This window comes from Panulirus ornatus, chromosome 44, assembly GCF_036320965.1.
Source record: "Panulirus ornatus isolate Po-2019 chromosome 44, ASM3632096v1, whole genome shotgun sequence".
Classification (NCBI taxonomy): Eukaryota; Metazoa; Arthropoda; class Malacostraca; order Decapoda; family Palinuridae; genus Panulirus; species Panulirus ornatus.
This window is the reverse complement of record NC_092267.1, coordinates 11507263-11530260: the sequence shown is the minus strand read 5'-3', so window position 1 is coordinate 11530260 and position 22998 is coordinate 11507263. Positions and strand designations below refer to the sequence as shown.

The following is a 22998-nucleotide window of genomic DNA, read 5'->3' as shown; positions in this document are numbered from 1 at the left end:
TTCACATGTCCTGGTTCAATCCACTGACAGCATGTCGACCCCGGTATACCACATCGTTCCAATTCACTCTATTCCTTGCATGCTTTTCACCCTCCTGCATGTTCAGGCCCTGATCATTCAAAATCTTTTTCACTCCATCTTCCCACCTCCAATTTGATCTCCCACTTCTCCTCATTCCCTCTACCTCTGACACATATATCCTCTTGGTCAATCTTTCCTCACTCATTCTCTCAATGTGACAAAACCATTTCAAAACACTCTCTTCTGCTCTCTCAACCACACTCTTTTTATTACCACACATCTCTCTTACCTTATTATTACTTACTCAATTAAACCACCTCACACCACATATTGTCCTCAAACATCTCATTTCTGTCACATCCACCCTCCTCCGCACAACTCTATCCATAGCCCACGCCTCGCAACCATATAACATTGCTGGAACCACTATTCCTTCAATCATACCCATTTTTGCTTTCTGAGATAATGTTCTCGACTTCCACACATTCTTCAACGCTCCCAGAATTTTCGCCCCCCCTCCCACCCTATGATTCACTTCCGCTTCCATGGTTCCATCCGCTGCCAAACCCACTCCTAGATATCTAAAACACTTCACTTCCTCCAGTTTTTCTCCACTCAAACTTACCTCCCAATTGACTTGACCCTCAACCCTACTGTACCTAATAACCTTGCTCTTATTCACATTTATTCTCAGCTTTCTTCTTTCACACACTTTACCAAACTCAGTCACCAGCTCCTGCAGTTTCTCACATGAATCAGCCACCAGCGCTGTATCATCAACAAACAACGACTGACTCACTTCCCAAGCTCTCTCATCCACAACAGACTGCATACTTTCCCCTCTTTCCAAAACTCTTGCATTCACTTTCCTAACAACCCCATCCATAAACAAATTAAACAACCATGGAGACATCACACACCCCTGCTGCAAACTTACATTCACTGAAAACCAATTACTTTCCTCTCTTCCTACACGTACAAATGCCTTACATCCTCGATAAAAATTTTCACTACTTCTAACAACTTGCCTCCCACACCATATATTCTTAATACCTTCCACAGAGCATCTCTATCAACTCTATCATACTGCATGGAAAATAGTAATGCACTAACAAAATAAGAACATCACATCAAAAGGAACATTACACATACACATTTCAATGTTAACTCTGTCACCCCTACACACTTTTGTTAAGGTAAAAAAATCTTCATCTTCTTCCCCTCTCTCTTTTCTTTCCTTTTCCTTCTTTTCTTTCTTCCTCATCTCATATCAAAATATTGCAACACTATATTTTTACAAAATGGGAGGAGTTAACAAAACACTTTATCCACCCCTGAGAGAAAAGCAAAAGTCAAGGACTGCATGGTTATACTGTATTTGGGAATTGGACAAAAACACACTGTTTTCTTTGTGGCTTATCTACAATCTGGATTATCATGAAAATGAGATGGTGTTGCCTGAAGGAACCAGGCAATATCTCACTCATATTTACTAGGAATGACATGCAAAATCCCTATAATAACCTTTGGGTAACCTTACCATCATTTACCCATATGGAAAGATCACCTTGCAAAAAACTAAGCTCACTACCATCTCCACTCAAGAAAAAAAGACTTATGTAACAAGTTAAAATCCAGTTAGATCAAGCATACCCAATCCATTCATTACCTGCACTGTGCTTGCCTCTGGAAATGATTGTGGTTTCTTTATCTTGTTTCTTTAATGCCCTTTTTTTCTTTATTCACAATTTTCTTCATATCTTCCTCTCAACAAACTAAACATCCTTTACAAAACCGTACTTTTTTTGTGCTGGAAAGAACAAATGCTTGAGATGCTCCCTCTTGTTCATGAATCATTTATACGAAGGAACCATACTGTCCAGATTTGTTTATAAATGGAGGGCCTATTACCTCACTTCTCCACACAGCTAATTCAATGGTGCAAAATTGCTCTTTAAAAATTTTAGCCCCAGGGGTATTGTTCAGGGTGTATTCTGTTTCAAGAACTCAAGCCAACAACAGACAATGTAGAAAACATGCATTTATGGTTTTACTTGTTCTCACTCTAAATCAAGAGACTAATCAAAGAGGACTTTAACTGACTGAATTACTGTCATAATCTCATCATTAAAAGTACAGGGGAAGGGGTGGGGGTGGCTCCCTAACTTACAAATATCCAACTTACAAACATCTGCACTCACAAGCAAGCTCAAAAAAAAAAAATTATTCAATTCCAAGTCCAACATACAATCGATTATTCATACTTACAAACAAAGGAACTACTTAAATAAGCATCTATTTCCCTTAACTGTTGCCTCATATGATCTTTTATGTACAATATATATTTCAGAATATAATATCTAAGTAATTACAGTCTGGTATAAGTATTTACTCTATAACTTTATGTGAATTATCATCATTTCTTTATATTTTCTGACTTGCAAACAATTCAACTTACAAATGTACCCCTTCAAAATTCAGGGACCCATGCATCATGATATATATTGTTGTACAATTAAATATGAGGAATACTTTCAAAAAATTCTTTAAAGTACTGACCTGACCAATGAGTAGAACAACTCCAGATAGTGAGTTATTAAAGAGAAGAACATGGTGGAAGTAGATAAGGAGGTATGTGAACCACATGGCTGAGCAAAGGTCATTTAAAACATGACCCACACCATAACCAAACCTTGTATGTACGCTCAGGCCTGCCATCTTCGTGGTGTACTGTTATGATAATACAGCAGTTCAGGATTGACCAAGTTAAGGTAGAGAATTAGACAGGAAAAGAGTAAATGTAGAGTGAAGACGATTGACAATTGAGGATGGAGGCAAGTATGAAACAGAGTGAAAAAGCTGTTTTAAGACATTTCTTATGACTTACTGAGGCTCAGTAATTAATGATACAGCTATAGATGGGGAAAGAATAAATCATTTAGTACTCCAAGAATGGACACTTTAGCAGAACACAAGAGATAAGTGGGGTATGTTAAGTATTGCTTGGTTGTATTAGCAACAGTAAGTACAACAGTAAGTATAAAGTAATAATGAGCAATATGAACCTACATACTCTGACAACACAGTAAATATTACATATCTCAACTTGGTATTGAAAAGGCTACAATAATGCAATTCAATGTGTGACATAATCTATGATGAAATTGAGAGGCTTGATGCCAGAGTGAAAAGTTTAATTATTAAATCTGGGGGTAATAATAGTGTAAAGTGCCTTGCCAACATAGGTACGAGAAAAGTTTGGGAAAAGCAGAATAAGATTAGGTGAGGGTAAGATAAGCTACAGACATAGTAAAACAATCTGTGGATATAGTAAGTTAAACTATGCAGTGGGTTGAATGGGCTGTGACAAAGGTATATAACCCAAGGGAAGGGTAATAAGCTGTAAATAGGGTAAGACAAAGTAAAATGATAGGGTATATAATGCTGCTGATAGAGTAGGATTAGCTAAAGAGAGAGAGGAATAAACTGTGGACAGGGTAAGAGGAAGAAACTGTGGACAGGGTAAGACAAGCTGTAGATTGGCTGGAGTTTATCTTTTGGTTTTCTGAAAAAAAAAAAAAAAAGGCAATGGTAATATTATTCAAACAATATGAGACTAGCAATGGTAACTTTGGCAAAATGAAAATTAAACAAAGCATGACTAAGACAATACACTTCACTCTCATCTACGAAAAAAATCTATCTCAATTATAAATAGTATCTCTTGTAACATTTATATATATAGTACATGAAAACAATGTACTCCAGTAAGAAAGTTAACCTCTGTCATAATTTTAACATAACTTTATGTTAACCTCTCCAACAGCTTCATGTTCACTCCAAGCATTTCAAAGACATTCCTTGAAGATGTATGTTCAAACTAACTACTGTCCTATCAAAGTATCTCCCAAGGTTTCATGTTCAAATAATTATTATTATTATTTTGCTTTGTCGCTGTCTCCCGTGTTTGCGAGGTAGCACAAGGAAACAGATGAAAGAAATGGCCCAAAACACCCCCATATACATGTATATACATACACGTCCACACAGACAAATATACATACCCATATAACTCAATGTACACATATATATACACACACAGACACATACATATATACACATGCACACAATTCACACTGTCTGCCTTTATTCATTCCCATCGCCACCTCGCCACACATGGAATAACATCCCCCTCCCCCCTCATGTGTGCAAGGTAGCACTAGGAAAAGGCAACAAAGGCCCCATTTGTTCACACTCAGTCTCTAGCAGTCATGCAATAATGCACCGAAACCACAGCTCCCTTTCCACATCCAGGCCCCACACAACTTTCCATGGTTCACCCCAGACGCTTAACATGCCCTGATTCAATCCATTGACAGCACGTCGACTCCGGTATACCACATCGATCCAATTCACTCTATTCCTTGCCCGCCTTTCACCCTCCTGCATGTTCAGGCCCCGATCGCTCAAAATCTTTTTCACTCCATCTTTCCACCTCCAATTTGGTCTCCCACTCCTCCTAATTCCCTCCACCTCCGACACATATATCCTCTTGGTCAAGCTTTCCTCACTCATTCTCTCCATGTGCCCAAACCATTTCAAAACACCCTCTTCTACTCTCTCAACCACGCTCTTTTTATTTCCACACATCTCTCTTGCCCTTACATTACTTAATCAAACCACCTCACACCACATAATGTCTTCAAACATCTCATTTCCAGCACATCCACCCTCCTGCGCACAACTCTATCCATAGCCCACGCCTCGCAACCATACAACATTGTTGGAACCACTATTCCTTCAAACATACCTATTTTTGCTTTCCGAGATAATGTTCTCAACTTCCACACATTCTTCAAGGCTCCCAGGATTTTCACCCCCTCCCCCACCCTATGATTCACTTCCACTTCCATGGTTCCATCCACTGCCAGATCCACTCCCAGATATCTTAAAACATTTTACTTCCTCCAGTTTTTCTCCATTCAAACTTACCTCCCAATTGACTTGACCCTCAACCCTACTGTACCTAATAACCTTGTTCTTATTCACATTTACTCTTAACTTTCTTCTTTCACACACTTTACCAAACTCATTGTCACCAATGCACAGCAAGAGGATCTATGCTACTGCCAAACAGATTTGGACATCATTCATAATGTACACCTTAGGAAGTGATAATAACTACATTGAAACACTTGATTAATAACAAGTATATAACTGAAGGACACCACAGATCTGTGCCGCAAAAAAAAGAAAACCTAATTACCAGTTCACTATAAAAATATTCAAAAGCTCTAATGCAAGCAAAGAGAATGGATACTGTCTTTCTTGTCCTTGCTAAGGCACTTGATAAGTAAACTAAAGAATTTTGTTAAAAACGTAGAAAAACAAAATATCAAAGGTAAGCTAATCAAAAACTTGGAGTTTCCAACAAAAAGAAAACTTTGTGATGGCAGCATAAGAAACAATGTCTGATGATTTTCTATCAGGCGTACCACAAGAAACTGCTGTATTATATCTCCTAATAAAATGCCACCTCAGGTAAAAGGAATAAAGAGACAGAAGAGCAGAAATTAATCAGTTCTATAGGTGTTTGTAGACCTACATCTTAAAGAGAGATAAGGTTATAGAAGAGGAAAAAATAAAAAGATGAGAATTTCAATTTGGCTGCTCAAGAGAAAGGTGTATCATAATGGTCAATCCTCAACTGGATGGTCTCTAAACAGAAACTATGAGAAGCAGCAGCCAAATATGTGCCTTATGTTCAAGCCTTGGAGGGGGAAGGGACACAAGCGAACAGCTCAAGAGATTAATGTCCAAAATAACACCTGTACTAAGATGCTTGTGGCATGAGAAGAGTGGGAGATGGGTTGATTAGAAAGGGTAGTGAGTGGTGGGATGAAGAAGTAAGAGTATTAGTGAAAGAGAGGAGAGAGGCATTTGGACGATTTTTGCAGGGAAAAAATGCAATTGAGTGGGAGATGTATAAAAGAAAGAGACAGGAGGTCAAGAGAAAGGTGCAAGAGGTGAAAAAAAGGGCAAATGAGAGTTGGGGTGAGAGAGTATCATTAAATTTTAGGGAGAATAAAAAGATGTTCTGGAAGGAGGTAAATAAAGTGCGTAAGACAAGGGAGCAAATGGGAACTTCAGTGAAGGGCGCAAATGGGGAGGTGATAACAAGTAGTGGTGATGTGAGAAGGAGATGGAGTGAGTATTTTGAAGGTTTGTTGAATGTGTTTGATGATAGAGTGGCAGATATAGGGTGTTTTGGTCGAGGTGGTGTGCAAAGTGAGAGGGTTAGGGAAAATGATTTGGTAAACAGAGAAGAGGTAGTAAAAGCTTTGCGGAAGATGAAAGCCGGCAAGGCAGCAGGTTTGGATGGTATTGCAGTGGAATTTATTAAAAAAGGGGGTGACTGTATTGTTGACTGGTTGGTAAGGTTATCTAATGCATGTATGACTCATGGTGAGGTGCCTGAGGATTGGCGGAATGCGTGCATAGTGCCATTGTACAAAGGCAAAGGGGATAAGAGTGAGTGCTCAAATTACAGAGGTATAAGTTTGTTGAGTTTTCCTGGTAAATTATATGGGAGGGTATTGATTGAGAAGGTGAAGGCATGTACAGAGCATCAGATTGGGGAAGAGCAGTGTGGTTTCAGAAGTGGTAGAGGATGTGTGGATCAGGTGTTTGCTTTGAAGAATGTATGTGAGAAATACTTAGAAAAGCAAATGGATTTGTATGTAGTATTTATGGATCTGGAGAAGGCATATGATAGAGTTGATAGAGATGCTCTGTGGAAGGTATTAAGAATATATGGTGTGGGAGGCAAATTGTTAGAAGCAGTGAAAAGTTTTTATCGAGGATGTAAGGCATGTGTACGTGTAGGAAGAGAGGAAAGTGATTGGTTCTCAGTGAATGTAGGTTTGCGGCAGTGGTGTGTGATGTCTCCATGGTTGTTTAATTTGTTTATGGATGGGGTTGTTAGGGAGGTGAATGCAAGAGTTTTGGAAAGAGGGGCAAGTATGAAGTCTGTTGGGGATGAGAGAGCTTGGGAAGTGAGTCAGTTGTTGTTCGCTGATGATACAGCGCTTGTGGCTGATTCATGTGAGAAACTGCAGAAGCTGGTGACTGAGTTTGGTAAAGTGTGTGAAAGAAGAAAGTTAAGAGTAAATGTGAATAAGAGCAAGGTTATTAGGTACAGTAGGGTTGAGGGTCAAGTCAATTGGGAGGTGAGTTTGAATGGAGAAAAACTGGAGGAAGTGAAGTGTTTTAGATATCTGGGAGTGGATCTGGCAGCGGATGGAACCATGGAAGCGGAAGTGGATCATAGGGTGGGGGAGGGGGCGAAAGTTCTGGGAGAGTTGAAGAATGTGTGGAAGTCGAGAACATTATCTCGGAAAGCAAAAATGGGTATGTTTGAAGGAATAGTGGTTCTAACAATGTTGTATGGTTGCGAGGCATGGGCTATGGATAGAGTGGTGCGCAGGAGGATGGATGTGCTGGAAATGAGATGTTTGAGGACAATGTGTGGTGTGAGGTGGTTTGATCGAGTAAGTAACGTAAGGGTAAGAGAGATGTGTGTAAATAAAAAGAGCGTGGTTGAGAGAGCAGAAGAGGGTGTTTTGAAATGGTTTGGGCACATGGAGAGAATGAGTGAGGAAAGATTGACCAAGAGGATATATGTGTCGGAGGTGGAGGGAACGAGGAGAAGAGGGAGACCAAATTGGAGGTGGAAAGATGGAGTGAAGAAGATTTTGTGTGATCGGGGCCTGAACATGCAGGAGGGTGAAAGGAGGGCAAGGAATAGAGTGAATTGGAGCGATGTGGTATACTGGGGTTGACGTGCTGTCGGTGGATTGAATCAAGGCATGTGAAGCGTCTGGGGTAAACCATGGAAAGCTGTGTACGTATGTATATTTGCGTGTGTGGACGTATGTATATACATGTGTATGGGGGTGGGTTGGGCCATTTCTTTCGTCTGTTTCCTTGCGCTACCTTGCAAATGCGGGAGACAGCGACAAAGCAAAAAAAAAAAAAAAAAAAAAAAAAAACTAAGAGCATCAACTTCACAGTGTAGAGAAAGTGTTAGATGAAGAGAGGTGATGACAATTAGTGAGATGGAAGGCTTCTGATTCTACACTGGATTATAGATAAGTACAGGAGGAATCACCCTAGATATAAGAGCAGTACTCCATACCAGGGCAAATATAACCCCAGTAGATATGTAACAGCTGCTTTTGAGAAATATAGTGAAAAAGATTTTGAGTGCTTGGGACATCAACATACAGTTGGGTGAAAAGTGTGCATGGGACAGTGAATCGGAGCAATGTGGTACACAGTGGAAGATGTACTGTCAATGAACTGAACCAAATCATATGAAGCGCCCGAGGAATACCATGGAAAGGTCTGTGGAGCCAATTTGTGTCTAAGGGGCTCTGTTTTCAGTGCACTATACATGGCAGCTAGAGAATAGATGTGAGTGAATCAGGCCTTTTCTTCCTATGTTCCTAGTGCTACCATGCTAACATGGGTAATGGCATACAAGTATGAAAAAAAAATAGCTACTGTATAGCACAACACCTCCATGTTTTAGGAAGCAAACTTTGTGATGATGAGTATGTGGGGTTTCCAATACAGAATGAACACAGTTATGCCCAACAAATTAATGTTATAGCAAGACTGTATTGTGGTGCTTCAATATTAAAAGGGGTAAAAACTGACTTTCAGACAGAGATATAAGGAGAAATTGCATTTCAGCAAAATCAAATTTAACTTCATTACTGATTTCCCACACTGCAATGCTGTACAGGGCTGAACTATGGCAGAAATTATTTTTATTTATTTATTTTGCTTTGTCGCTGTCTCCCGCGTTAGCGAGGTAGCGCAAGGAAACAGACGAAAGAATGGCCCAACCCACCCACATACACATGCATATACATACACGTCCACACACGCAAATATACATACCTATACATCTCAATGTACACACATATATACACACACAGACATATACATATATACACATGTACATAATTCATACTGTCTGCCTTTACTTATTCCTATCGCCACCCCGCCACACATGGAATAACAACCCCCTCCTCCCTCATGTGTGCGAGGTAGCACTAGGAAAAGACAACAAAGACCCCATTCGTTCACACTCAGTCTCTAGCTGTCATGTAATAATGCACCGAAACCACAGCTCCCTTTCCACATCCAGGCCCCACAGAACTTTCCATGGTTTACCCCAGATGCTTCACATGCCCTGGTTCAATCCATTGACAGCACGTCGACCCCGGTATACCACATCGTTCCAATTCACTCTATTCCTTGCCCGCCTTTCACCCTCCTGCATGTTCAGGCCCCGATCACTCAAAATCTTCCTCACCCCATCTTTCCACCTCCAATTTGGTCTCCCACTTCTCGATCCCTCCACCTCTGACGCATATATCCTCTTGGTCAATCTTTCCTCACTCATTCTCTCCATGTGACCAAATCATTTCAAAACACCCTCTTCTGCTATCTCAACCACACTCTTTTTATTTCCACACATCTCTCTTACCCTTACATTACTTAATCGATCAAACCACCTCACACCACATATTGTCCTCAAACATCTCATTTCCAGCACATCCACCCTCCTCCGCACAACTCTATCCATAGCCCACGCCTCGCAACCATGCAACATTGTTGGAACCACTATTCCTTCAAACATACCCATTTTTGCTTTCTGAGATAATGTTCTCGACTTCCACACATTCTTCAACTCTCCCAGAACTTTCGCCCCCTCCCCCACCCTATGATTCACTTCCGCTTCCATGGTTCCATCCGCTGCCAGATCCACTCCCAGATATCTAAAACACTTTACTTCCTCCAGTTTTTCTCCATTCAAACTTACCTCCCAATTGACTTGACCCTCAACCCTACTGTACCTAATAACCTTGCTCTTATTCACATTTACTCTTAACTTTCTTCTTTCACATGCTTTACCAAACTCAGTCACCAGCTTCTGCAGTTTCTCACATGAATCAGCCACCAGCGCTGTATCATCAGCAAACAACAACTGACTCACTTCCCAAGCTCTCTCATCCACAACAGACTTCATACTTGCCCCTCTTTCCATAACTCTTGCATTCACCTCCCTAACAACCCCATCCATGAACAAATTAAACAACCATGGAGACATCACACACCCCTGCCGCAAACCTACATTCACTGAGAACCAATCACTTTCCTCCCTTCCGACACGTACACATGCCTTACATCCTCGATAAAAACTTTTCACTGCTTCTAACAACTTGCCTCCCGCATCATATATTCTTAATACATTCCACAGAGCATCTCTATCAACTCTATCATATGCCTTCTCCAGATCCATAAATGCTACATACAAATCCATTTGCTTTTCTAAGTATTTCTCACATACATTCTTCAAAGCAAACACCTGATCCACACATCCTCTACCACCTCTGAAACCACACTGGTCTTCCCCAATCTGATGTTCTGTACATGCCTTCACCCTCTCAATCAATACCCTCCCATATAATTTACCAGGAATACGCAACAAACTTATACCTCTGTAATTTGAGCACTCACTCTTATCCCCTTTGCCTTTGTACAATGGCACTATGCAAGCATTCCGCCAATCCTCAGGCACCTCGCCATGAATCATACATACATTAAATAACCTTACCAACCAGTCAACAATACAGTCACCCCCTTTTTTAATAAATTCCACTGCAATACCATCCAAACCTGCTGCCTTGCCGGCTTTTATCTTATGCAAAGCTTTTACTACCTCTTCTCTGTTTACCAAATCATTTTCCCTAACCCTCTCACTTTGCACACCACCTCAACCAAAACACCCTATATCTGCCACTCTATCATCAAACACATTCAACAAACTTTCAAAATACTCACTCCATCTCCTTCTCACGTCACCGCTACTTGTTATCACCTCCCCATTAGCCCCTTTCACTGAAGTTCCCATTTGCTCCCTTGTCTTATGCAAGGGAGCAAATAATTTAAGATAAGAAAGAGAACAAGTATCAGATGGGGAAGAAAAGAGAGCTCAAGTGCATAAAAGTGTACAATAAGCATAAGGATGAAAGGGTTGGACGTAAAAGACAAAAAAAAAAAAGACAGCATACAATACAACAGAACACTGAGGTATACCACTGTTGATAATATAAGAGGGGAAAGTCGCTTCATCAACAATTACTGCAATGGTATGGCCAGAGACAAACTACGGAATGCTTTTGGAAGGCAGGAGAAACAGGAAAACCAGAGAGGCATCAGGAAAATAAAAATTTATGCTACACCTTGAAAAATGCTTTGGATGTCAAAGGCTACAAAATGAAATAAATCAAAAAATCACTAAGACAAGAGGACCAAAAAGAGTCACATAAGGAACTGGTATTCTTTTTCCACAATATCCTCAGTGTTCCTAGATTCTTTGCCCCTTCATCCACACTATGATGCTACAAAGGACAGGAATCCATAGAGAACAGGTGTCCACAGTGGTGGGAGACCACAGAGGACAGGAATCCAAAATGAATAAGAGTCAACATGGGTGGGAGACTGCAGAGGACAGGAATCCACAAGGGTGGGAGATAAGAGAACGGGTATCCACAGGGGTGGAAGACCAAAGAAGACAGGAGTCCATAGAGAACAGGGGCCTACAGGAGTGGGAGACCGAAAAAGACAGGAGTCCATAGATCTAGAACAGGGTCCACAGGGGTGGGAGACCACAGAGGACACGAGTCCATAGAGACCAGGGGTCCACAGAAGTGGGAGACCACAAAGGACAGGAGCCCACAGGAGTGGGAGACCATGGAGAACAGGGCTCCATAAAGGTGGGAGACTTAAGTAGACAGGACCCAACAAGGATGAGAGGCGACAGAGAACAAGTGTCAACAGAGGTGAAAAACCAAAGAGGATAGGAGTCCACAAAAATGGGAGGCCATAGAGAACAGAGGTCCACAGGGGTAGGAGGCCATAGATAACATGAGTCCAATGGGATGAAAGGCTACAGAGGATGGGAGTCCACAGAGGTAAGAGGCCATAGAGAACATGACTCCAGGGTGTTGGGGCACCACAGAAAACAACCATCCACAGAGGTGTGAGGCCATGGAGGACAACCATCCACAGGGGTGTGAGGCCATAGAGGATGAGTCCACAGAGCTGAGAGACCATAAACTGACCACATGGGTAGAATGCCTTAAAGGACAGAAGTCCACAGGGTTGGGAGGCCAATGGGGGTGGGATTGCAGAATACGGGAGTACACAAGGGTGAGAGGCTTACATAACAGAATTCCACAGGGATGGGAGACCATAAAGAAAAGGAGTCCACATGGGTGGAAGGCCTTAGATTATGGGAGTCCACAGGGCTGAGAGACCTCAGAGAACAGTTCAAATGGTGGGAGGCCATAGATGATGGAAGTCCACATGGGTGAAAGTTCACTGAGGATGTCCAAAGAGCTGAGAGACCACAGAGACCAGATGTCTAAAGGAGTGGGAGAGCAAAGAGGACGGGACTCCACAGGGATGGAAGGCCATGGTGAGGGAGGGGAGACCATTGAGGGAGGGAGGCTATAGAAAACGATAGTTCACAGGAGTGGGAGGACATACAGGACGAGAGGCCACACGACTGATAAGCCATAGAGGACAAGAGTCTGAAGGACTGGGAGGCCACTGAGGACAGGAGTCTAGAAGACGAAAGGCCTCAGGATTGAGAGGCCACATAAGACAAGAGTTTTCATGGTTGGGAGGGCCATAGAGGACAGGAGTCCACAGGGCTGACATGCCACAGAGGTTAGAGGCCATAAATGACAAGATGCCACAGAGCTGGGAGGCCAGAGAGGGCGAGAGACCTCAGGGTCGGGAGGCCTTAGAGGACGGGATTCCATAAAAGGGAGGCCACAGAGGACGAGACCGACAGCACTGGGATTCATAGAGGGAGAGTCCAAATGGGTGGGAAGCAACAGTGGACAGGAGACCACAGATGACGGGAGGCCACAGGGGACGGGAGGCCACAGGGGACGGGAGGCCACAAGGTTGGATGGCCACAAAGGACGGAAGTTAACTCGATAGGGAGACAATAAAGGATGGTAGACCACAGCAGGCGTGCATCTAGGATCTGGTCTACAGGGGCAGGCGTATTATGAACTCACCAAAACAGTGATGAAAAGCTCAAAACAAGAGTGGTATGCAGGAACACTGTTTGAGAGACGCAGAAAGATATAATTTCATCATACATTACTTGAAATGTTCTGGGAAGGTGTCACTACTGTAAATCAAGGTTATATGTTCAAAGAAATCCATCTATTTCTCGCTTCAATTGATTAAAGAATAATTGTGAGAATATATTACCCATAATTACTGTTTCGTGTGTATTATATAGCTCATGAGGAGGGCAACTGCCTGTGGTCTCCCCACTCCCAGGGTTATAGGAACTGGTAAGTGGATTCGTGCTCAGCCCCACCCAGGAGTGACCCTGGCTGACAAATACCAAGGATAAACATGACCATCTGGTATGGGTGTGGCCTATATACACCTAACTCGCCCCTTCTATCTCATTATACACACACACACACACACACACAAGCGCGCTCGCGTGTAGATCTGTCTCAGTACCACATTAATAGGTACCTACAAACATATACACAGTTCCAGCTTTGACAAGAGATAGATGAGTTAGCTTTTCTTGTTTCTTGTCGCTATTAACAGCAAGCTTTAGAAAAGTGGCCCCACGCTTGTCCTGGACCATACCGCAAATAGATTATAGAGGTCACAAACAGCCGTTGTCAGACCCCAGTGAGCATATAATTTTAACAAAACCAGTTTCAAAATTTTTCCTTGCATAAGCTTACAGTTTTTCATTATGGTAGATTCGTCTACTATATGGTAAAGTGGATATAATCTCGGAATTTCAGGTATCGTATCATGAAAAATAAGAGTGTGCCTTTTCTTACAAGCTGTTTGGATCCATCTTAAAAGATTCTACTTTACAACAATCTCCTTGAATCTATCCTAAAAGGGTCTAGTTTACTACAATGTTTGGATCTATTCTAAAAGATTCTAGTATACTACAATACGTTTGGATCTATCCTAAAAGATCCTACTTTACTACACTCAGTTTGGATCTATGCTAAAAGGTTCATGTTTACCACAATCTAAGTCATATTTTCTAATGTGTCCATATACACTCTACATTTCAAATTATCAATATCTAATGGAATAATCGTAAAGAGAATCTACAGCCTATCAACGTACCACAATACAGTTTTGACAACAAAAACTTGTAATAATACTGATTACGGGCTGCATTGTAGGATAATCGCGGACGATACTTAATTGGGAAATAATTCCTGAACATACACTGAACGTCTACAGCTTCAAAGAGACAAGCTGTTGGGACCGGGCTCACAGGAGGCTATTGAACTGTGCTATCGATATGTGCAAAGTTTTACATAACAGTAGTAAAATCGTAAAGGCATACTCTTGTATGAATTCTCCTGAATTGCAAAAGGTAAATCAGGAAAAAGATTTGGGTGTAATAATCGTTGGTGATCTAAAACTAAGCAGAGCATAGAAGCAGCTGGAAGAGAACGCAAAATTCTTAGATTTAATAGTACAACTAAAGAATTAAAGTCCATGAAAATTACCCTCACTCTTTATATATCATTAGCGAGTCCCCAGCTTGAACATTTTGTTACGTTTTGGTCAACCTGCTAGAAAAAGAGACTGGAGAGGCAGGCAACCAAAATTATTCCCTGACTGTGAAATAAATCTTATGATGGCCGACTAAACGATTTAAATTTTTTCCTTAGAAAAGAAAAGGTTAAGTTATCTAATATACATATTCAAAATCATCAAAGAATTCTATAATTTCGATCAAACAAGCTAATTAAGGATAAAATCGCTTGATTTCAAACGTAATAAGTTACAAACTCGCGGGCTAACATTTTACCTCTAATGAGGCAAAGTCTTTTTTTTTTAACAGGATCGCGAATAATTATAGACAACATACATTACTGATCTTGACAGAGTGTATACACTTTACAGTACATCCTCTACTAGTCACAAAACAGGATACACTTATCCTCTCTCTTTACTAGAATACTGCTGTGAAGTTAAAGTTGGTTGATAAATTCAAAGTTCAAAAATAGAGTTTCCGGAAAATGAATAAAGGATTCCTATGAAATCATACACAGAAGGATATCATTGCCATTAATCTCCCCCCCCCCCCCCCCAAAACACACACACACACACACACGCGCATGAACACAAAAAAATCTAGGGCGCTTTCAGAGATGTAAAACGAAATTTATGCAAAGGGTCAATGAAAGACAATTGTGTGCGTTATAGTGTTGGTGCTTGTTTGATGACTTGTGACATCAAGCAAGGCAATCGGTTACCCGACCCAATGCAGTATACATTCACTGGACAAAAATAGCCAGGGGGACCAGTTAATGCTGACACAACACACTTTTCGTATGCTGTATTAAATGTTTCCCGATGGGAATACGTTTAGCTGGTTAGGAAGATAAACTGTCCATACCTGGTTTATATGAGGGAAGAATGGTTGCGGGGTATCAAATGATCCAATACCATAATCCCACAGTCCATGTACGGTGACAAAATACGGCACCAGACTGTACAACGGCGTTGACAGTTCAACCTCTCTTATAAACTGCGGCTGATAACATAAACAACAATGAGATGTATAACCTTAATCCGATAATAACAATAAAGAACTTGGTGCTACCGAGCCATGGGACACACGAAAATAAGGTATTGTACTATCATAACCTTCATTTTACATGATAGCCTCAGGATAATGACCACCATGCCATATATTTAGAGATACGAGTTTATTCTGAGCCCTAATGACCGCAAAACGCCCCCAGATATTTGATGTAACATGATATACATATAGTACCACACACAATATACTTATCAGAAGATAACCGATAAACTTTGTCCATTGTTGCAAGCCACCAATTGGACAAGGTTATCAGCAGCACCCTTACATGTTTCTATATCGCTTTCCATACATGTGACTGAATCATTTCTCGTAAAAGATATCATGATGTGGTGTGGTGATTCGAATGTACATAAATTTTGATGGCAAGGACCTTAAATCATTCTGACCAAGTCATGCACTGTACCATATACAACTCACTTGTTCACGGTCTCATGATCAACATTACTGAAAGGCTTACTTATTCTTCCTAAATACAAGTGTACCAAAGGATAACTTACCCCGATGTTTTTATGGGCAAATGTTTTACTTTTTTCTACTTACAGAAGGACATGCAAGACAGGCAGGGATACAAATGGGCTGCGACTTTCATTTCTAAATTTTGTGGAACTAAAAATTAAAAATGTTCTAGTCTATGAGAATCAGTTTAACATTTCATGTTAGTAGGATGCAAAATAAACAGATTATGAGAGAATGTACTAGCGCGAAGTTAATACTGGTTTGTTTTCTTTAAAGTAACCGACACTGCATGGGCAGAAACATGCCATAAGCATGACCATATCAGATGAAAGTAAAATAAAGTACTCAAAAAAGAATAAAATTAATGATAAAGAAACTACAAAAGAAAGTAGAGAATAACATGACTTCACTGTTTAAGGAAAGAGGTATCACCATAACCCAGGGCATCTGAGAGAGGGTTGCAGGGGGTACATGGTACCCGGGCCAGGGTGTCCAAAAGGGGCCTGGGAATTTTCTGGTATCTCAGAAAATGCGAAAATCAACGGAGCACTCCATTCCACCCCTTTCTCATTTTCCTTAACCCTTTTACCTTACAGCTCAAGGCATAAAACCGAAAAATAAAAACAGGATGACTAATGGGGAAAGGAAAGGGACTCAAAAGAAATGCTTACCCTCTGATAAAATTCCTCTCATGGGCCCTGCTACAACCACCGCTAACTATCCACAACCAGGCCCCATAGACCTTTACATGGTTTACTCTGGACACTTCACATACCCTGGTTCAGTTCAATGGGACTACATCGACCCCAGTATACCACATCGTTCCAATTCACGTTGAAATTGTGTTTTGGCACTTTTGAATTTAAACAGTTTACTGGCTCCATATTCTGTTATGTTACACAGGTCCATATCATGAAAGAAAACATGGTTACTGCCACATAAACAATGAATGGAGTCATCAGTGTGAGAGTGAATGGGGTTAGAGGTATAAAATATATCATTTATGTGGAAAAAGATTATAAGTTACAGAACAGCACACCATGGTTGATAAGAACAAGAGGAATATGATGCTCCATCAGTGAACACCACAATGACACATCCAGTAAGAAAACTATGCATTAGAGAATAAAGAAAGAGACTTGTCCCACACTCTACAGTTACTTCAGAGATATCTGAGGCTATAAGAAATACTGCAAAATCCCAAAAGAGGAGAACCAATAAGATTACCTTCAAACCATGAGCCATAAAAACTGTTGGTGATCTGAAAGAAGGAAATGGGATGATTTGAAGGATCAGAAGGGTCTTCTTTCTTAAGGGCAGGCTGTACCGAGGCATACTTCTAAGGAAAAAGGAGCTTGGGTGTTCTGACAGATAAAACAGGTGAGAAAGAATCAGAGCTACTTAGAGGTACACCCCTTTACGACACAAGGAGGAAAGCCATCCTGTATATAGAGCTTGTCCATTTGTAGCTGTGAGGGAACTTGCAAGACCTTGCATGTAGAAAATTGATGAGAGGGCACAGATTTAGTATGAAGAGGGAGAGGGAGCAGTAAAAATGGAATCATCCAAAATAGAGTTTAAGGAAAACAAGATGCCAAAAAGAGCTGGTTTATCAGTCAAAGAGTTAGCTACAGATGGATCAGTCCAAAGAAAGAGGAGGAAAGTTTGAATTATATTTGTCACAGGATATGCTGCTGACTTAAGACCCATGTGATTTAGCAGCTGAAAAGGAAGTCACATTAACACACATACTTTTAATGACTGCATGCCAGACTTCACAAATAATACCCATGCAATGATTTTGATTAGACGTAAAAGCAAAACATGGTTCAAGAAAAAGGGGAAAGTTTCATGGCCCAATATGTTCTGTCCTTAATGCAACAAGCATCAATGCAAAAGCAGTGAAACCACAACTCTGCAGATTCAGGTTCAACAGAACAAGGAATGTAAGACTCTAATGAATTTTATAATATACTCCCAGGACCTCTTTTAAAGGGCTCCTGCACCTTCAAGGCTGTGCTACAATCAGTAACAGGAAACAGATGGACTCCTTTGAAGAAGTTCTTAAGTGAGACTATATTCCTTTTGTCCAGTGACAATGACACTGATCAACCTTGTCAGAGGTGACTTTTCAATTGTTGTGCAAGCTCTTAACAGGCAGAGTTCAGTAACACTGGGCTTCATTCCAGCCACAATGACATCTGCTTTAGTTAGCAGAGCAAAAAGATTCCTGGCCGGCAAGGCAGTACTGCTCCCAAGTATGAAAGTTGTGCAGGACAGATGACTGTGCCCTCCCAAAGTGCCAAAGTTGGCATTTTGAGGGGGGTGATAGTGGTGTGCTAAGGATTTTGAGGCCCTGAGCCAAAAATCCCCGAACCCCTGCAAATCTTGGATAACTGTTATGAAATCATATATAAGTTGTATATTTCTACATGAAATAATAAAAGCTTTGCATACTCCCAAATTTCAACATATAATCACAAAATCATAAATGCAATGACAATTCAAGAAAAGTTGATCTCTCATTTTTAGGAACCACCAAATTATTAGGCAGTGGGATAACTTTAGGAAACTTAGATCCTTTCATTTTCAGGCCTCCACTACTATACTACTGGGCCTTGGGATAATTTGAGGAAAGTCCAATTTTCCTACTTTCAGAGCCTCTAAGGGTATGAGGCCTATGACGATAAAATGATTTTCTCCCTTCTAAGCACCCCTAAACCACTGGGCTTTGGGAACTGGCTCCCCCTCCCCCTCATATGCCACTGGGAGTAGTGGTTGGAAATCCCTGTTGGAAATGATAGAAATGAGACTAATCAGAGAGCCCCAAGTGGCCAGAAATTATGCATCCATAGCAAGTGGGTTCACTGGTAAAAATGTTAGTTTATTGGTAAAAAATTGAGTCAAGTGTGTCAGTGAAGAGCTCAAGGCACTCAGGAACTCATGATGGATGTTTAATCAGTTGCTCTAGACCATTACTAATGAAGAGTTTTCATTCTATCCAGAACATCCGAACTACAACCAAGGCAATCTTTTGTGGTATACACTGAAGTCCACAGCACACAAAATTTCAAATCCATGGACTGGAAGAAAACAACACTTCATGACAGACAGTCAATCAGTTAAAGAGTTCTGTATTCTTGGTGGAGTTGAATAGAAATACAAAAAAAAGTTAAGAGGATAATGAAAGTTTAAGCTGTATGTCCCTGAAGTTTGGAGACTTTGGGGGCCATAACATCAGCAGCTCGTGTTTACTGTACTACAGTAAACAGACCCCACCCTTTGAATGGAGCCATTTAAATCAGTGAATTCAAATGGAACTTTTTTGAAACATTCTTATCCGGATGTTCAGGAAATTGCTCTATTGAGTCATTAACCACTAGATTAACAGGGAAACATGATCATGAACTTTCAGATAAGAATGATCATAACTCTCCTTTTGAAAGCATAACTGTTTCTTAAAGCTGGAGCTAGTGAACAAAAGAACACAATAACATCCACACCTTAAACATCACTCAAGACAGCTGATTCATTAATGATACCAAGCTCACATGCCTCCACCTGAAAACGATCTCAGTCACGTAATTTTAGGTCTTGCATCTCTTACACATCAGCACACCCACGAGACCTTGGCAATGCTTCCTTCCTTCTACAGCATAACCAAGGGACCTAAACTGTGACTCCACCATCCTACAGCACAACCATAAGACCTAGGTTATGCCTCTTCCCTCCTGCAACATAACCACAGACCTAGGCTATGCCTCTTCCCTCCTGCAACATAACCTCAGACCTAGGCTATGCCTCTTCCCTCCTACAACATAACCACAGACCTAGGCTATGCCTCCTCCCCTCTTGCATCTTAACTTACAACCTAGGGTATTACCCCCCCCCCCATAGGACCATGGGTAACACTTCCTCCCTCCTGTAACACAACCATGGAACCTATAAGACATCTCCTCCCTCCAGCAGCACATCCTTTGACCTAAGATATGCCTCCTCTCATCTGCAAATCAACTATGGAACCTAGGCTACACCTTCTTCCTACAGCACAACTACAGAAGCTAGGGTGCACTTCCTCCCACCTGCAATACAATCACAAGACCTGGGCAATGCCCCTTCCCTCCTTCATCACAACTACAGGACCTAGGATTTCTCCTCCCTCCGCCAATACAACATGAGGCTTAGAATGTGTCTCCTCCCTCCACCAAAACATAAGACCTAGGCTAAGCCTTCTCCCTCCTGCAGCTCAACAAAAGGACCTAGGTACACCTTTTCCCTCTGCCAGCAAACTATGGGGCACTATGACAAGTCTCCTCCCTCCTGAAGTACAACCATGGGACTTACAACGTGCCTCACCCAGCACAACCACACGAACTAGGATATGACTCCTCCCTCCTGCAGAACAACCATGGGACATAAGCTGTCCCCTCTCCAGCACCACCATGGGACCTAAGAAATGACTCTTTCAGCACAGCCACAAGAACTAGGGTATGACTCCTTCCTGCAGTAAAACCATGAGGCCTACAATATGTTTCCTCCCTCATGCAGCACAACCATGGATCATGTGCTATGCCTCCTCCCTCTTGTACCATACAATAGTACCTAGGCTATGTCTCCTCTCTCCCGTATCACACCATGGGGGCTTGGCTATGCCTCCATCTTCCTACACCACAAATGAACCTAAGATACATCTCCCTCTTGTAGCACAATAATGGGACCTAAGCTAAGCTTCCTATATCCTGCAGCACAACCACAGGACCTAAGCTCTGCCTCCTTCCTCCTGCAGCACAACCACTGAGCATAAGATGTGCCTCCTCCCTCCTGAGGGGCAACCACTGAACCAAAGTTAAGCCTCCTCACTCCTTCAGTACAACCAAGAGAACTAGGCTACACCTCCTCCCTCCTGCGCCCAACGAATGGAACTAAGCTAAACATCCTCTATCCTACAACAAAACTACAGGGCTTAGGTTGCACACATTCCTCCTTCAGAACAACCTTGAGACCAAGGCTATGCCTTCTCCCTCCTACAGCACAAGTACGGGACATAGCCTATGCCTCCTCTCTCTTGAAGCCAACTATGGGATCGAGTCTACATCTCCTCCTCCAACAGCACAACCATAGGAGCTAGGATGCGCTTCCTCCATCCTGCAAGAGAACCAAAGGACCTGAACTATGTGCCTACACTCCCTCATCACAACCACGGGACTTACGATATGTCTCCTCCCTCCCATAACACACCCATGACATCTAAGCTGAGCCTCCTCCCTCCTGCAGCTCAACAACGGGACCTGGGCTACACCTCTTCCCTCTGCCAGCAAACTAAGGTGCACTATGACATGTCTTCTCCCTCCTTAAAGGCATACAACCATGGGACTTACAACATGCCTCCTGCAGCACAACCACGAGAACTAAGATACGACTCCTCCCTCCTGTAGCACAACCATAGAAACTAAGTTTCCCTCCTACAGCCCAACCTACAGCCTAACCTAACCTAAGAAAAGACTCCCTCAGCACAACCACAGGAACTTAGATACGCCTCCTACCTCCTACAGCACAACCATAGGAATCAAGATAAACCTCCTCCCTTCTGCAGCAAAACCACGGAACCTAAGCCAAGTCTCCTTCCTCCTGTAGCACAACTACAGGACTTCCGTAACATCCCCTCCATTGTGCAGTACAACCACATGACTTATATACATCTCTTTCATCCAGTAGTGCAACCACATAAACTAGGCTATGCCTCCATCCTCTTGCACAACAACAAAAGGACTAGGCAACTCTTCCTTCCCTCTGCACCACAACCATGGTACTTTGGTTACCCTCCTCCCTCCTGCAGCAAAACCATGGGACAACAGCAACGCTTCCTCCTTCCTGCAACACAACAATGGGGCCTATGACACGTTTCCTCCCTCATGCAGCACAACCACAGATCATAAGCTACGCCTCCTCCCTCATACATCACACCACAGATCCTACGTTACACCTCTTCCTACAGCACAACTGGACCTATGACATGTATCCCAACTGCAGCACAATAGCAACTTAGACTAAGCTTCCCATCCCCTGTAGCATAACCACAGGACCTAGTTAAAAGTCTAGTAAATCATGCAACACAACCATGGGACCTAAGCTGCCCTTCCTCCTGCAGCACAACCACAGCTAGGTTAAGCTTTCTCTCTCCTTGGGCTCAACCACGGGACTTAAGATACCCCTCCTCCTACAGCACAACCACGGTGCCTAGGATACGTCCCCTCCCTCCTTTAGGGCAACCACGAGACCTAGGATACGCCTCCTCCCTCCTACAGCACAAGCATGGGACCTAGGACAAGCCTCTTCCCTACTACACAACCATGGGGCTTGAGCTTCATCCCTACCCCCAACCCCTGCATCGAAACTACAGGACCCGAGATATGTCTCCTCCCCCCTGCACCACAACCAAGGGTCCTTTGATATGCCTCCTCCCTCCTTCAGCATAACCACGAGCTAAACCTTCTCCCTCCCACAGTAGAACCATTGGACCTACGCTGCAGCTCCTCCCTCCTGCATCACAACCACGGGACCAAGGCAATGACTCACCTACAGCAACAGCATAGGACTCATACCATCAGCTCATCTAACACCATAGCTACTTCCCACGTGCTGTATTTCACTGTACATACCAATACAGCATTGTTTTTCAACGCGTATTTCTTTATCCCACTATAAATCTTCATATACCTCATGAAATCAGACAAACACGCCCTAAAGATGTTAAT

At 42.1% G+C, this 22998-nt stretch overlaps 1 protein-coding gene across 10 annotated transcripts in view; it reads right to left on the bottom strand.

Moving 5' to 3' along the window:
- Window positions 1-22998, bottom strand: part of LOC139762740 (major facilitator superfamily domain-containing protein 12-like) — a 201602-nt gene that overhangs the window by 178332 nt on the left and 272 nt on the right. For 7 of the 10 annotated variants that reach the window (XM_071687824.1, XM_071687816.1, XM_071687821.1 and 4 more), the window contains exon 2: window positions 2581-3586. The exons of 1 other annotated variant lie outside the window; for it this stretch is intronic. In XM_071687824.1, the coding sequence (XP_071543925.1) occupies window positions 2581-2739 (159 nt within the window). In that variant the 5' untranslated portion in view covers window positions 2740-3586. Of the gene's footprint in view, window positions 1-2580; window positions 3587-15580; window positions 15780-22998 lie in introns of those variants that run through there. 2 more of the 10 variants (XM_071687818.1, XM_071687826.1) reach the window with 2 other exon arrangements.